Source organism: Rhinopithecus roxellana, chromosome 9 (genome assembly GCF_007565055.1).
Source record: "Rhinopithecus roxellana isolate Shanxi Qingling chromosome 9, ASM756505v1, whole genome shotgun sequence".
Taxonomy (NCBI): domain Eukaryota; kingdom Metazoa; phylum Chordata; class Mammalia; order Primates; family Cercopithecidae; genus Rhinopithecus; species Rhinopithecus roxellana.
The window spans coordinates 73,805,249-73,822,892 of record NC_044557.1 but is presented as its reverse complement, the minus strand read 5'-3'; the positions used below and the strand labels follow the sequence as shown (position 1 = coordinate 73,822,892).

The window sequence follows — 17,644 nt, the reverse complement described above, 5'->3', positions numbered from 1 at the left end:
TTCTGAAAGACAAATTCACCACCCCCATGCCAGGGCTCAGTTTTCTTCTGTCACCCTCTGTTTCCCGGTTTCAACACCAACTCCTCCCTCACCAGAACATCTAGGTAGATTCATTACTCATTCTACATTAAATATTTGGACCAAATATTTTCTCCTCCAGATTCCTTCTTCATGGGCTGCTAGTCCAAATCAAACAAACTGATGCTTGGTAGAAACCAAGTACTCGGCCCATGTTCCAGAGAGAGAGCACGCAGTCGTCTGCAGAAATGGAGCTTACCTCACCTGGCCCTGCATCCTCCTTTACTGCCCAGGGCTTCACCAGAGTGACTTTTATGGGAGCACTCGAAGCTCCAAAATAGCTCAGAAATCCTGGGAATGTTTATCTGTGAAGTGATTATTTTGTCTCCAAGAAACAAGGAAGGCACTCAGTAAATAATTACTCCACTCTCCACTTTGCTTTTGTGGATATAAGTTACATGTCTTAGTGTGAGGTGTTCATTTCAGTCACTCTGACAAGCTAATTTCCATTAGCACATACGCACTCCCCATCTATAAAGAAAAAAGAGCTCCCTTCCTTCTTTACAACTGCCCTTCATTTGCAAAAGACCCCCCATTTCTTTGCAACTGCCATCCTGTTTCTCTACTCCGCTTCATGGCAAAACCTCTCCAAAATCCTGGCTCCACAATGTGTCCTGGCAAGCACGTGAGTGACCATGTTGGCAAATCTAATATTCCCTTTGTCTGCCCTCATTTTCCTTGACCTCTGAGCAGCACTCAGCAGCACTCAGCATAATTGAACAAGCCCCCTCCTAGGAAAGATTTTCCTCCGTGGCTTCTGTGAACCGCTCTGCTGAGCGTTCCTCCTGCCTTTCAAGTCACCTTGTTGGCCTCTTCTCCTGTCCTCCCCAAGGGCTTGTATCCAGGCCTGTGTCTTTCAAAGTCTCACCTGAAGGGTGGTGATGCTCCAGACTTCCCCCCTGGGTCCCAGGCTCACTTATCCAAGTGCCTACTTGATATCTCCAAGGTCATGTTTAATTTGTGTCTCAAATGTAACATAGCAAAACCAGAATTCTTGATTTCACCCCCACACACTCATAAACGCTTTTTTCTCCAATTCAGAAATGACTGCCATGTACCTACTTGTTTAGGAAAAAAACCTAGAAGACATTCTTAATCCTTTCCCATTTTCATTTCTATAAATAAATGCTTTCAATTATTTTTCCAAATTTACCTCAAACATATCTACTTTTCTCAATTTTCACTACTACCACTTGAGTCAAGCCACTGTTACCTCTCATTTCTACTATGGTAGTGGCCTCCAAATGGGTTTATTTGCTTCGCTCCTTTCATTCTTAAAGGAGCCATGCAACATAGTGGTTAACAAAGAGGCTCTGATGTTAGCTTGTCTGGATTCATACTACAACTCTGTCACTTACTGATTATAAGCTTGGGCAGGTGGCATAAACACTAGTGCTAGTTTTGTATGACCCCTGCCAATCAGGATGACAACAGTGCCTATCTCGGAGGGATATTAGATTAAGTTAGTTAAGACGTGTTTAAGAACAGTGTTTAGAAGTGAAGTAAAGTGTTTAGAGCAGTGCTTGGTAGTTAATAGGCACTTAGTAAATATTAGCTAGATATATTATCACTGATTCAGTCTGTTCTCCATTATAAGCACAGGTTAAATTTTTGTTATCTCATGCGTAGTACACACTGCAGTTTCTGTTGCACTTCCGATGAAAGCCAAGATTCCTGACCTAAAATTCTTCACTACTTGGGCTGCTGCATCCCTTTGCCCTCATCATCATTCTCTCCCCACCGCTCTTCCTCTTTTTGGTTTCCTTAATGCACCATATTCCTGCCTATCTCAGAGCTTTTTGTACTTATTCTCTGTACCTGGAATTCTTTTCCTTGTTTTTTCTGCCTTTTGTGTCATTATTTCCTTCTCATTTTTTGGTTTAGGGTCAAATGACCTCTTCAGGAGCCTTGTATGACAATATATGTAATGAAGTAGCTTCCCACCTCCCACCTAGTCCACATAATATCATCGGGTATACTTCATTAACAGTAAATCCCAAATATCTTTTTTTTTTTTTGAGATGGATGTCACTCTGTCTCCCAGACTGCAGTGCAGTGGCATGACCTCAGCTCACTGCAGCCTTGACCTCCTGGGTTTGAGAAGTCCTCCCACTTCAGTCTCCTGCGCAGCTTGGACTGTAGACATGACCAGCTAACTTTAAATTTTTTTTTTTTTTTTTGTAGATATGAGGGTCTCTGGCTGGGTGCAATGGCTCATGCCTATAATCCCAGGACTTTGAAAGGCCAAGGTGGAAGGATCACTTAAGCCCAGGAGTTGGAGACCAGCCTGGGCAACATAGTGAGATCCCATTTACAAAAAAAGAAAAATAAAAAGAAAAAATTAGCTGGCTGTTGTGGCACACACCTTTGGTCCCAGTTACATGGGAGCCTGAGGTGGGAGAATCACCTGAGCCCAGAAGATGGGGGCTGCAGTGAGCCCTGATCGCTACACTCCAGCGTGGGTGACAGACTGAGACCCTGTCTCAGAAAAAAAAAAAAAAAAAAAAAGAGATGTGGTTTCCCTGCATTTCTTAGGCTGATCTCAAAGTCCTGGGCTCAAGCTATCCTCCCACCATGGCCTCCCAAAGTGCTGGGATTACAGGCATGAGCTATCACTACCTCACCTGGCCCCAAAATATCTTTTTATGTATATATTTTAACTTATTAACTGTTTCTCCTCATCACTAGAATGTGAACTTGTTAAGAACAAGGATCTTAGTGTCTCACTCAGCATTACCTCCCTAATGTCTGGAACAATACCTGACACATGTAGGGAATCAATAATTATTTGTAGAAAAAAATAAGTGGAGATGTATACACTTCAACATCAGTCACTGGTTAGTGACATGTTGTATAATACTGAAGCAGATTTTAGAGCTCTGTAGATCTCTGAGTTCTCACTACAAAAAGATGCTAAAATTGGGTGAAGGAATAGAAATTCAAGGTTTGCTATTGAAAACCTGGAATTCAAAATTATCAAAATGGCACACATTTTATATGGCTACACGTGTCGAGGCAGGAATACTGGAAACAACCAGAAAGAGTTTCTCGCCTCCAATTTCTGTGGGCTGTTTATTATGGGATGAGTTCTTTCTAACAGCTTCCTTTGTCTGTTTTTAATTTGGGCATTCTCAGAATTGCTGATGTTTCCTCTTGGAACAAACATAAGTTGAAAACTTTAGAAAACAGCTAGCTTACGGTGGTGAGCAAACAGGCACTTTGTCAGACAAACCTGACTTTCAATCCTGAGTCAATTGCCCAGGAGCTCTGGGCCCATGAAATTTTTAAACTCTCTGAGCCTCCATTTTCCAACAGTAACATATTATTAAAATTATATGATAATAATTAATGTGTTTGCCACATGATAGGTACTTAATAAATGTTAGTCTTCTTGCCTTATAAATGCACTGAAAGGTTTGCTATAAGAATTTCACATGGTTTATATTAATCATGAGTTTAAGTTGTGACATCTTATCTATCTCCATTAAACTATCTTCAAAAATGCCAGTATCTGGAGCAATAAGCATAATAAGAGCTATGTTAGTGTCTGACACATGGTAGACATTCAATATATATTTGTTGAAAAGGATGAATAAGCAGTCAGTAAATGCTTCCATTGTTCGTGAGAATCAACTAGATTTCCATATAGTTTAAAATAATGTTTCTTTAAACTAGCAATAACTTTCCCCCCTCAAAACAAATTATACAACTGAACATCGAACAGAATCAAACCATAAGTGAATGTTTCAAGACAGTATGGCACAAAATCTTATTTTCCTCCATTGATGTTATTTTTAAGTGTCTTCTGGAATTGTTTAGTTCAACATTTTTGAAAGCCAGTGGGCTCTAAGATCTACATTCAAAAAGGAGCCTGCAGTTTTAGAGATGCTTCTTGGACTTTGAAGAAATATTTGATTAATAGTTGTAATTTTTAGAACTTGGTGTTTTATTCTTACCTGTAATTGGTGTAAGAAGATTATTTTTGAGACAGGGTCTTACTCGGACACCCAGGCTGGAGTGCAGTGGTGCAGTTGTGGCTCACTGCAACCTCCTGTGGGACTACAGGTATGCACCACTATGCCCAGCTAATTTTTGTATTTTTTGCAGAGACTAGGTTTCACCATGTTTCCTAGGCTGGTCTCAAACTCCTGGATTCAAGCGATCTGCCAGCCTCAGCTAGAAGATTTTAATAGGGACTTGGTCATGATAATTGCCACCAAATGTGTTTGATGGCACTGGTTTTTAGGCATTTTTGTTTAATTATCAGGAAAGTTTATGATACTCACATGCACACTTTGGGCAATCTAATATTTTGAAATGTATAAATGAATTATGCAAAAAGTATTTGTTGCTTTCAAATTTTCATCATAAAAGCATTGCAAAGTAATGTGGTAGACTTCCTTAAAATTACAATATTAGTAATAAAGTTAGCATCTAACTCTCATACCACATTTTAAAATGGATTCCAGATAGATTTAATTTAAATGAAAGTGAAACTATAAATATCTAGGAGAAAGTATAGGCTAATATTTAGTTGATCTTTAAATAATAAAAGAACATTCTAAGCATAAAAGTATTGGAAGAAATCACAAAGAAACATATGGAGAGATTTGACAGAATAGAGTAAGGTTTGAATGTCAAAAACATTATAAAGTCAAAAGCAAACAATATACAGTGAAATATGACAAAGGGTTGATGCTTTTAATATATAAAGAGTTCTTACAGATTGGTAAGAAAACCTGAACATCCAAACAGAAAAATTATCAAGGATTTGAACAATTCATAGAATAAATTTAAAAGGTCAATGAACATACAAAGACATTGAGCTTCAGAAACAATTAAATACATGTAAATTAAGACATCAAAATTTTATTTTTAATTAACTTAAAAATTGAAAAGCAAATAATATTTAGTATCGGCAGGTATTTAATAAGTGGAGTATGTTCATACAATAAGAGGAATATAAGTTGTCTCAAACTTCTTGGAAGTTTTAGTAATTGCATTAGACATACATTTTATGAGCTCATCAAAGATTTGACCAAGGATGTATCTATAAAATGTGTAGTAAAGCAATTTTAAGAATAGTGAGAAAAATTACAACAAACTAATACTTCCTATAGGAAGCATTGGTCTTTAAAAATGCTGTGCTTGGCTGGGAGCAGTGACTCACACCTGTAATCCCAGCATTTTGGGAGCCAAGGTGGGAGGACCACTTAAGTTCAGGAGTTTGAGACCAGTCTGTCCAACAAAGCAAGATTCTCTCTCTTAAAAAAATATATAAATAAAAATAAGCTGAACACAGTGACCTGAGCCTGTAGTCCCAGCTACTGGGGAGGCTGAGGTGGAATAAATACATGAGCCAGGAATTGGAGTCTGCAGTGAGATATGATTGTTCCACTGCACTCCAGCCTGGGCAACAGAGTGAGACTCTGTCTGAAAATAAACAAACACATTTTAAAAGTGATGTTTATGTCTATTTTAAATCAGTACTCCTTTAAGATAATGTTTTCCAGAAATCAAATAAAATATTTTGAAACTTTTAAAAAGCATACTCAAAAACAGAGAACAGTGCAGTGAACTTTCATGTGCTTATTACCCACTTATCTAGATCAAATGGTAGCAGGATATTCCTGTATTTGTTATGTCTCTCTTTTCTTTGTGGAAGCATTTTAAAGCAAATCTTCAGACATCATGTCATTTCTTGTCTACCAACATACCTCAGCATCATAACTTTTTTTTTTTAAAAAAAGCACATTTTCTTACATAATCACAGTGCCCTTTTACTTTCTAACATGATTAACATAATTCCTTGGTATGACAGAGAATGATGAAATATCCCAGATTTTCTCAAAAGTGCCTATTTGCTTCCCTGTGGTATCATTTAACCCAGAAGTCAACAAACTTTTTCTATAAAGGGCCAAATAGCAAATATTTTTGATTTCATTGGCTAGATAGCCTCTGTTGCAATTATTCAACTCTCTGCCATTGTAGTCTTGAAAGCCACCATAGACAATATATAAAGGATTGGGCATGGCTGTGTTCCAATAACAATTTATTTACAAAAACAGGCAGTGGACCAAATTTGCCCTGCAGCCTGCAGTTTGCCAATCTCTAATTTAACTCATTATTCTGTTTTCTATATATTTCATAAGGTGAACATTATTAGCTTTAAAGCCTTGATTGGATTTGGGGGCAATTGTGTGTTTGTGTGTGTCAAGAATTCTTCACAGGGAGTGCTGCATGCCTCATCTCACATCCCGTCAAAGGGGTTTTCCCACTGTTGGTGATGGGAAGAAGACTCAATGGGTACATTTGGGTAAGGCCTGATCCCTCCACTGTAAACTCTCTATTAGACTTTGTCTAATGGTTTTATCTATTACAGTTGTTGCCTAAATCAATTATTTCATTCGAGGTTGCAGAATAACAACTTTATATTTCTGTTATTCCATCTGCTTTCATTAACCAGAATGCTTTTGTAAGGACAAACTTTCCAATAACAATGAACGATTTCAGTTCTACTGAGATACAGTTTATATAGGAACACTTTTTACAATAAAAATATATGCTAATTCTTTCCTTTTAATTGCCAATTTTCAATATAAAGAATTGGTCCTTGGATCATTTCCATTGATTTCCAGGGATTTGGGCATTTTGGGGGTGAAAGGGGCCTTTCTCTATCTCTGTAATGTGTTTTTTATATGACCATGAACTCAGATTTTTTTATATATCCAGTGATTATCAGTCATTTGAATTTATTGTTCTTTTTGGTACTCAAATTATTTCATTGTTGACCAATGGGGCCTCCTTTGCGTTGGTTCCCGTTAGTCTTTAATAGCTTCTTTCTTTCTAGCCTAGCAAGTTCCAGGGAGAAATTTTCGATGACAGATAATGAAACTGTCTAAAATATATGTTGAAAATTTGATAAAACAAAAAGCAAACAGAAAATATTTTTCTGGGTAACACAATTATAGGAGAATAGTGTGTCTTTATTTTATTCTTTACTTCTTTATACTCTTCTGTACTTCAAATTTCACACAACGAGAATTACTGGTTTTATAATTAAAAAGTTAAGCTAAAATTTTAACAACCTCAACAGATTTAATTTAATTTAGCAAGTACATTTAAAATGAGATTCAAAGTATTTTTAAATACTTTGGCACATATTTTTCAGGATTATAAGTAATTGCATAATTATTAACTATATCCTATATTTCAAAGACCTTGTAATGTAAAGAGAGAGGAAACATAGATTTTTAACATCATTTTTTTTAACAACATCTAGGCTACAAAATTGTAATAGTTGCTGGTTTTTCCCATCTATCTTTATAGAACTTAGCATATTTTTTATTTTCTTGATGACAATTTGGAAACGATTCCATTCCACAGGCATATATTTTTAACAGTACTTTAGATAGCCCACAACCTCTGAGGTTCCTGGATCTGTGAGTAGTCTTTCTACTACCCTTAATCCTGTGTGTTCACCAGTTTTAAGCAAATGAACAAGAACAACAACAAAAGAACCAATTTCTAATAAAATCAAGGAGGACATGTAAATTAGTCTCCTTTACTTAGAAGGTGATCATTTAGATGTGGCCTTGAGGAGGGTAATGTTTACCTGAGTTCCACCAGAGGCTATGCGGGACCTGTCTAAGGAGGATTTAAAATAGCAGCCCCTGGAAGGAAATTGCCCCATATTTTCAAATGGATCACACTGTATAAAGCATGTAAAGTGGTCCCATATTTTTTAAGTAAAGTTATACTTACCTTGAATAATGGAGAAAGAAATGTAAAAACTCAACTCTGTAAGAGGGGTGTGCATGTGTGTGTGCGCGTGCGCACACATGCCTGTGATGTAAATTCTTCTCTCTCTAATAGACCAACAGTCTTCTACATCTTCCTCCCTAAAACCTTGGAGCAAAGCTTCCCTATGGCAAAACCAGACTAAAGTGTTCATAGTTTTGTCAGCCATTCTTCTGGAAATTTGAAACATCCTGCACTTTGGGGACAGATTATTCAGTATTTCTGCAATTTCCTGCCTAGAAAGAGTTTTCTCACATTAGAAATCTTGTATCATTCATATAAAGAAATCTATAATTTCTTTATACTAACATAACTTATAAAAGCTAAAATTATAAATCTATCTTTATAAATCTGTAGATTGTACAGGAAAATTCAGCAGTCAGGTAGCAGCAGGAAACAGAAGACACATTCACATAGTTTAACTGAAGCAGGTTTAATAAATAAATCTCTTTAATATGTGCTTGGTCCACATGTAGTTTAGTATGGTAAGATTAGATATAAACAACCAAAGAACATCAGCTTGGCTTTACTATTCTTAGAATCTCAGAGTAAATGTGGCCAGGCACGCTGGCTCACACCTATAATCCCAGCACTTTGAGAGGCTGAGGCAGGCGGATCACTTGAGGCCAGGAGTTCAAGACCAGCCTGGCCAACATGGAGAAACCGCATCTCTACTAAAAATACAAAAATTAGCTGAGTGTGGTGGCACACGCTTGTAATCCCAGCTACTCGGGAGGCTGAGGCAGGAGAATCACTTGAACCCAGGAGGTGGAAGCTGCAGTGAGCCAAGATCACACCACTGTACTCCAGCCTAGTCGACAGAGTGAGACTGTCTTAAAAAAACCAGATAGATAGATAGATAGATAGATAGATAGATAGATAGATAGATAGATAGATAGATAGAATAGATAGCTAGATGGTAGATAGATACTCAAATTATTTCATTGTTTAATGAAGCAGAAGTCATTTAAGTCTTGAAAAAAAATCTCAGATAAATTGGAACTAAGAATATTTTTCATAGAATTTTGAAAAGGAGCGTTATCTTCATTTGAACTGGTGGTCAGCTTGCAACTGGCCATGAAGAGGAAGAGAGGAGGAGGGAGAGCAGAGAAGGAGCCCTAAACAAGACTTGTAAAGATAACTTCTTCCGCATTGCACAAAGAAAAATACCTCAGATTACTCCCTAGCACATGAAGCCCTGTGCCTTTGCTGGGGTCTTACTTCACATAGTTCAAGTGTGCCCTCTGTAGTAGGAAAATTCATGGCCCTGCCCTTTCTGAAACTAGATTCCTTTGTTAGTGTTGGGTGCACAAAACAGGCAAATGCCCCAGGCTTCTCGCATAACCCACAGATTTTCTTGGATATGGATTAACTTTATCAGACTTGCCAGTTTACAAGAACTGTGCATTGTGAGTGACATGTACCCAGATCCTTTTGGCTTATTTATAAACTCCACCAGGATGGGGCCTGGGTACAGTGCCTGTGGGCTGGCTCAGTGCCAGGACTTGATACATATTCATTTAACCAATGGAAGACCATGTCTTATATTCCTATTATTCCCCCCTACATACACCATATGAAGCACAAGAGTAGAAAGTTAAGAGATTTTTTTGTAGTAATTTAAATCCTGTAAGATGGATCCAAAGTTCAGGATTTATTTAGGTTTTAATCTTCTCCTTCCCTGCTTCTGGAGATCCTGGCTGTAAATACTGATGACAGGTGAGGTATCACACTCCAGGGTAAAAATTGCTACTACCTCTTCCACACTGCCACCACTCTAAATAATTTCAGTCCTCAAATTTTAACCAGACCCCAGCACTTAATCCTTGAAAGGACTAGCACTGAAAATATGGTGCACACACATTCTTTCTCATTTAACTGCAGAAAATGTAATAGAACCGAAGGTTCAATTTTGACAGCATTTCTCAATGCTGGAAATTGTTTAATTTTATCCCTGTGAGTCTGAGAGTTTTCAGGAAAACTGAGTTTTTTAGGGTAGACACTCTGAAGCATAGATTTTTATTTTGTGGGGACATCTCTCTTTCAAAAGAAGTGATTTATGGAACTGATTCATAAGGAAATAATGTTAAAGACAACAGGGAATGTTGAATGATTAGATTTCATTCATTTATCTGCTTTGGGATAGGAATTAAGAGAGGCTCTCCTGAGACATTGTGCAGACCTGTTGTGCCTTGTAAAATTGCTGGAATCTGTGTCTGAGTAATTAACAGCTTTGCACCTTTAAAAAGGAGCTCAAATATCTTTGGGTTGAAGCCTGGGGTGTGTGAGTGTAAGGGAAAGGCAAGGGCAGTGAATGATGAAAGAACTGAGCAACAGCCACCAAGAAGGGTTCTCATGACCCTGTCATTCAGGGACAGAGTTTCTTCAGGAGTTCAGGAAGAATGCAACATGTTTAAAAGAGCCCAAAGACTGCAGGCATGAGCAGCACACTGAAAACCGTTCACTTCCAGAAACAGACCACAGAGGTCCTGCATTTGCTAATACACCGAAAAGTCAAAACACTATTATCAAGAGAAATAAGTCATTTTATTAGTGCCAAGTTCACTCTGTTCCAGAAATTGGGATATTTTGTAATTGAAAAATGAAATAAAGTCCAAAAAATGAAGTAATGGTAATTCTTTCTTTAGATGGATTCTAGCAACCAGCATGTTTTATTCAGGCCTAATTCTGTTTCTATCTTTATTCAAGCTGTAGAGTTTTAAGATAGCCGTTGGTAGATGGCATGTTATTTTAGCTCCCTTAATATTCACAAGATGTCTGAAAAGTTATTAGTACTAAATGTCTTTATTTGTTGTTTTGTCTAATGAGTTACTAAAGTAACTCTGGCGTCAAAACATCTTCATATAATAAAGATTGTTTAGTAATGTAAATTTACTACTAATTGATTAGTTTGACTAGATGTGCTTTTAAGTAATATTGATTTGACCTTGAGGTCCAATTCAGTTCTGCTCATTAAAATATAAATGAATTAACCAACCATCATAAGTACTTTAATAAATATGGAAAGCATTTCTAGGAGTCAGCAGTATGACTTTCCTGTTTCAATAATAAGCATCTACACAGGTCACTTCCTATCATGCATATTAACTTAATATAATCACCCTGGTAATAATCTGTTACTTGAAAGTTAGAGGAACGTTTCTAATCTGAATATCATTTTCATCTTACCAGTTTACTCCAGACAGCAATATATCTAATTTATGTATTTTTGGTTGTGTGTGTATGATAAAACAGGATCACTTCACTCTGCTTCTTTGAACCCTGAAGTCAGATGACTTATCTTTCAAACTCTGTTAACCAACTGATGGGTCAAGTGATCCAAAACTGGATGTGGTCAATAATATTCAAGTAACTTTATCTTCCAGACATAAACTCTAAAGAGTTCACCCTAAAGATCCTAGTTGTTCTGGTGAACTTCTTATTGCTAAACACTTCCAAAAATCTATGGACACATATGACCCAAAAACACACTATATAAAGTGTTGAAACAGATATGACTTTATGTTTGACAAAATGAGTGTTACAGAAATATTTGTGTCAAAAAGCTTACAAGGGGGTGGGCGTGGTGGCTCATGCTTGTAATGCCAGCACTTTGGGAGGCCAAGGCAGGTGGATCGCTTGAGGCCAGGAGTTTGAGACCAGCCTGGCCAACATGGTGAAACCCTGTCTGTACTAAAATACACACAAAAAAATACCCGGGCCTGGTGGCATATATCTATAATCCCAGCTACTTAGGAGGCTGAGGCACAAGAATTGCTTGAACCTGGGATGCAGAGGTTGCAATGAACTGAGATCGCACCACTGCAGTTCAGCCTGGGTGACACAGCGAGACTGTCTGGAAAAAAAAAAAAAAAAGGTTTTGCATGAAAATATGGAAAAATGAAGGAGCATCATGAAGGGAGAGTCCCCACAGCAGTTAACCTGGGCTTCATAAGCAGAGTGGATGTGTGCGAGAGCACGTGTGTGTGTGTGTGTGTGTGTGTGTGTGGCGCACCGCATGGCTTCTCATCGCCATCATTGATTTCCTCCTCATCAATTAACACCTATTGATTCCTGTCTTCTAGATGACACAGGCTGTCCTAGCAGCCAGTCAGTGTCTCCTGTGAAGACACCCTCAGATACTGGAAACAGCCCCATTGGCTTTTGCCCTGGAAGTGATGAAGACTTCACCAGAAAGAAATGCACGATTGGAATGGTTGGTGAAGGAAGCATTCAGTCCTCTCGATATAAGAAGGAATCAAAGTCAGGCCTTGTGAAACCAGGTCAGTGAACTTACTCGCCATGCTTTCATCAGAACAACGTGATGGGAGAAGTTTCACGTTTGAAACTAGACACCTGTATATCGAGTTGGGGATCACTAATACTGCACCCCACATCCAAAGCATCATTTTGAAAGGAGGCAGGGTAGAAAGCAGACTATTGTCTGAAATGGTTTTTCATAACTGAGTAACTGTAGTGACCTACAGTGACATGCGTATTCATTATAAAGAGTTTTTTTGTAAAAAGAAACAAAAGTTGAAGACATATAAGCTAGGTGTTTTTAACAAACATTTAAACTATATGAGCAATTCTGGATTCAATTATACTAAGCAATTAGTACTATCATAAGTGACTACAAACTGTGAAGAGAACAGGTTATCTCGATGCAAATCTCTGTAGAACTGGGCATTATCTTGATGCAAATATGTAGAGCTGGGCATACTTGCTAACTTAGTTATAGTCTTTTCTTTTAGAGATTTAAATATGAATATGATATGTATATACACACATAAATGCTCAATAATTACAAAATATTAGAAGCTATAAGATGAAATGAAGGTCATTACTGCAGTGAATGAAATGCCAGCAGCATCAGAAAAGGTCAATTCTCAGAATCTTTACTGTGTAAATGAATACTTTGTGTCTCAGAAATATACATGCAGTAAATAAACAAAGATAGTTTTAAAGAAGCTGAAGTGATAACTTTAAAGTAAAAGGATGTGTTCATCGTCATTGGGAGGTATCCTCTATATTACATTATTCTCTTTAACGGTCACAGTTATGCTATCCATATTTACGAGCTGAAAAGCCAGATTACTGGCTTGCATGAGTCCTCGTTTCTTACATTTGTCTTCTAAGTTTTTTTTTTTGTCTTTTTGTTTTTGGTGCTGACGTTATTGTGCAAGGAGCTACAGATGGTTTATTTTGATGCGGCCGAGGCCTGGCCCTGTGTCCTCTTCCATAGGATGCTAACATCTCTTTCTGCTTCTGTTCTTCCTGAGTCGTTGATGTACACAATACATCATAATGAATTATTCTTCATCTTGCTTTTGTCAACCAAAGATTAGATCTTTTTGTCACCAAGGAAAACTTAAACTGTGAAAAAGAAATCCTCTGTTTCCTAGTGGTGCCTGATAAAACGTTAGTCGTAATGAATTCGTTAATAGTCTCCCACTTTGGAATAACATGTAAAAGAAAAGGAATGCTACACAATGAAGAAGGAAAGACAGCCTATAAATGAGAAAGATGGGGATGGTACAAAGGGTGTTGAGTGCCCTTGATATTTAAGAAAGAGTTAAGAACGTCATGAAATTTTAGCCATTAAATAAAACAATTACCTTGTGTACCCAAGGGCCAGGACTGTCTCCCTTAGCTCAACTGCCTTTTTGAAAAATTGAGATATGATTCATATACCATAAAACTCACCCTATAAAGTGTACAATTCAATAGTTTTTAGTCTATTCAAACTGTTGTGCAAACATCACCATTTACTAATTCTAAAAAGTTTGTATCACTCCCAAAAAGAAACCCCAAGTCCATCAGCACTCTGTTCCCCCTTTCCCCAGTCCCTGAAAAGCACTAACCTACTCTCTGCCTCTATTTGCCGATTGTCAACATCTCAAACAAATGGAATTATACAGTATGTGGGCTTTTGTACATGGCTTCTTTCCCTTAGAATAATGTTTACAATGTTCACCCATGTAGTGTGCATCAGTACTTCATACGTTTTTATTTTATTTTATTTTATTTTTTGAGACAGAGTCTCACTCTGTTGCCCAGACGAGTGCAGTGGCACGCTCTCGGCTCACTGCAACCTCCACCTCCCAGGTTCAACGGATTCTCCTGCCTCAGCCTCCCAAGTAACTGGGACTACAGGAAAGTGCCACCATGCCTGACTAATTTTTTTTTTTTTTTTTTTAGTAGAGATGGGGTTTCCCCATTTTGGTCAGACTGGTCTCAAACTCCTGACCTCAAATGATCCGCCTCAGCCTCCCAAAGTGCTGGGATTACAGGCATGAGCTTCTGTCCCTGGCCCTCCCATCCTCTTTTGCATTCCCAGAACACAGGCTGTAGCGCACATTAGGGACTCAGTCAACATTTGTCTACCTCAACAGCAAAGGTAGGCTCTGGGATTCAAAAGATAAAATGATGTAGGAAAGAATGTCAGCTTCATAGATTGAAAAAAAAAAAAAAGGTATGTTTCATCATGAAGCTATTGTAGGGTTTGAACATAATCTGTAATGATTTTATTTTTGTTATCCTCATCCTACCCCCACCACCTCATTACCAAAACATTTTATGGTGATGGCAATACAAGGAAACAGTAAAATGGTAGACAACTATGGCACAGTAAGAACAAACTACGTCTATATGAGAGTTAATATTATCATGGCCCTTCCTTGTTTCAATAATCATAATAATTATATGTTAACAAAATACTTAAAACTCTGTGTATATATACAGAACTCACATTGAACATTTCCCTAATCCTGTAGAAAACACTCATTTGCTAAAGATCAGCCACTCATCTTGATGAGAAGTATTATGACTCTCCATCTTCATGAAGAAATTACAGGGAATAAGCCGGGCGTGGTGGCTCATGCCTATAATCCCAGTACTTTGGGAGGCCGAGGTGGGTAGATCACGACGTCAGGAGTTCAAGACCAGCCTGGCCAACGTGGTGAAACCCCGTCTCTACTAAAAATACAAAAATTGGCCAGGCATGGTGGTGTGCACCTGTAATCCCAGCTACTCAGGAGGCTGAGGCAGGAGAATTGCTTGAACCCTGGAGGCAGAGGTTGCAGTGAGCTGAGATTATGTCACTGCACTCCAGCCTGGGCAACAGAGAGACTCTGTCTCAAAAAAAAAAAAAAAAAAAAAAAAATACAGGGAATAAAGGGATAAAAGGATGGAAGGAAGGAAAGAAAACAAAAACAGTTTTTCTTAATGCTGTTTTAATTCATGGATCCTTGAGAATCATTAAAACTATGCACCCATACTCCAGAAGAGTGTCCATATGCACAGAATATCACATACCATATCAGGGGGTTCATGGATCTCATTTGTTAGCATTTATGAATCCTAGTTCAATGACCCTTCCCCAAAGCCAAAGCCTCAAACAACCACTTTTGTCAACTTTGTCAACTGCTTCTAATGTAATTCCTCAGAGGCATAAATATCACCTGAGCAGTTTTTAGCTGGTGATCTTTTTATTTATTCATATTTAACCAAGGTAAAGGGGTCCTTAAAGCTTATTTTTTTCAGTCGGTTAAAATTTCTAATGTCATCACTGAAAAGGTTGCTACAACTTTTTTTGAGTAAGTTCTTTACTGCACAGTAAGTTCTTTGACAAAAATCTGCACCATGACCTATAGTTCTCTGAACTTTTAGCAGAACAAAACTGTCAGTCTCATAAATATGAAGAGAGGAAATCCTGGAAGCGAGGCCCCTTGATGACTCTGAAATTTATAGAATCCAGAGACATAATCTGTTAAAACACAAGAGGATACTGCTCTCAGGTTAAAATATCCTGCCTCCTCCATAGCCCCAAGCGACCATCTCCTCTCAGCCAAAACGGATCTTCAACTCTTGATGCATGCTCTACTTTTTAAAAAATAAGTCAACTCATTAATAACAATACCAATTTATTAAAATAGCAAGCAATTAGTGGCTCTTATACAGAGGCTCAGGGACTCTTTAACATTATGTAACCTAAGCCCATTTAATTTTAGGTCTCTTGCTCTAGATTCTGGAACACTGCTGTTCACCTCAGGAAGGAGTTATTAAAATGCCCCTTTGGTCATTAAGATAAAGAGATAATAATGTTCCCTGACTGTATGATGCAGAAGAAGCAGGGAAATATGTCACAGGACATCGGAGAAGGGCTTGGAAAGGTGAGCCGAGCAAGCCTGTATCTTGCCAACAGGGCCCGGCAGCATGCGCAGCAGGAAAGCCCTTCCTGTTTCCAGGCAGGAACTGGTTCTGGAAACTTCTTGGAGGCAGTGAGCCTTCTGTCATTTTGGCTTCTATCACTTAATGCCTATGCTGATTTAATTAAAAATTGCCACCAAGGAGCAAAAGAAAAACAGTCCTACAGTCCAGTTGGATGGTGGCTTTGTGTTTTCATGTTTCTCTTTTATCTACAACTCTGCAAAACATGCAAGGCTGAATCTGCAGAGCCTAATACTGTGTCTGTCATAAAGTATTAACGCTGTCCAATAAATACTTAAATGAGAAGTACAGCTTATACTTTGTGCAAGAGATTATGTTTTGTGTGGGAGGAGCGTGGGGAAGTTGTGACAAAGAACGTCCTCCACAGCATCCCTGCTTTTAGGGAGCTTGTAACTTAAGGCAGAATACTGTATGATAAGTTTGGACTGTGGTACAGATTAAAAGAAGAGGAATGAAGGCTTTCCAACTGGTAAACTTTTTAGGAATCTGGGGTGTTCCTTCTCCTGGGTGCTCCTCCCGTATTTAGTTTGCAGTCAGTTTCCTGATGAAACTCTTTTTACCCAGAAATGAAAGACCTACCGAATTGGATTACTTCCTTAGAACATTAAATGACAGTGCTGGGCCTCATTTAAGGCTTGACTTCCTACTTGGGGAGTATTTTAAAGCAAGGAAGAAAAAGATCCGATGTCATTGTTTTACAAAGGGAAGTACTAAATCTTTTTGTCCACAAGGTTAATTGGAGAGGTGAGAAAACCATTACATAATTTAAACAAATAAGTAGAAAATGTGAAAGGAGAAAAGCACTGGAGGTGATTAAGGAGACTGGTAAAGAGCAAATGGTTAGAATCACTAAAATTTAAAAGAATCCACATTTAGAAACTGAAATGTTAAAATCTGCATGTGAAAGATGTCACTGTATCTCCTTAGCATTCAAACTAAGTTAGTATCCCCTTGTCATCAGACAGTACCCCTGCTATTGAAATTGGAGACCTAGCTAAGCTGAACTCTTATAACCCTTACAATAGCAGAGGATTGGTTACTTTAAAAAAAACCTTATTTCCCACATTCAGAAGCATTTGCTGGAAAACTCAAAAGGCACCAACGAGGTTAGTGATTAATCAACACTGATTCCCTTAATAGAGGCTCATGCACACACAGTGAAGCCGACAAATGTTTCTGTTCTTATCATAAGCATCACTTTCACTTCAAAGTTAGTTCTGTGAAATAAAACACAGCTAGACAACTTACCGAGAGTAGGCCATTCTTGCAATAACTTGAAACAACCTAGAGGGGAGTTGAGAGCATAGATTTACACAGCCTCTCCCCAGGTTACCCAACTTGTCCTATCTTGAGGAAAAAAAAAAAAAGTACATTTGTGTTATTGGGTGCAGGTGGAGGAGGACTTTCTAACCACCAGACTCTAGAGTCCAGCATACTAGGTTCAAATCTTTATGCCACTATTTTGTAGCTGTGTGATCTTTAGCTACTTGTTGTCTTCTTGGGCCTCTGTGTTCTGCGTCTGTAAAATGGGTTA

The 17,644-nt window shown here is 38.1% G+C and overlaps 1 protein-coding gene across 3 annotated transcripts in view; it reads left to right on the top strand.

Annotated features, from left to right (window-relative positions):
• SYBU (syntabulin) overlaps nt 1-17,644 on the top strand; it is a 69,993-nt gene that overhangs the window by 13,055 nt on the left and 39,294 nt on the right. For all 3 annotated transcript variants that reach the window (XM_010363103.2, XM_010363104.2, XM_010363102.2), the window contains one exon: nt 11,964-12,161. In XM_010363103.2, the coding sequence (XP_010361405.1) occupies nt 11,964-12,161 (198 nt within the window). The remainder of the gene's footprint in view (nt 1-11,963; nt 12,162-17,644) is intronic.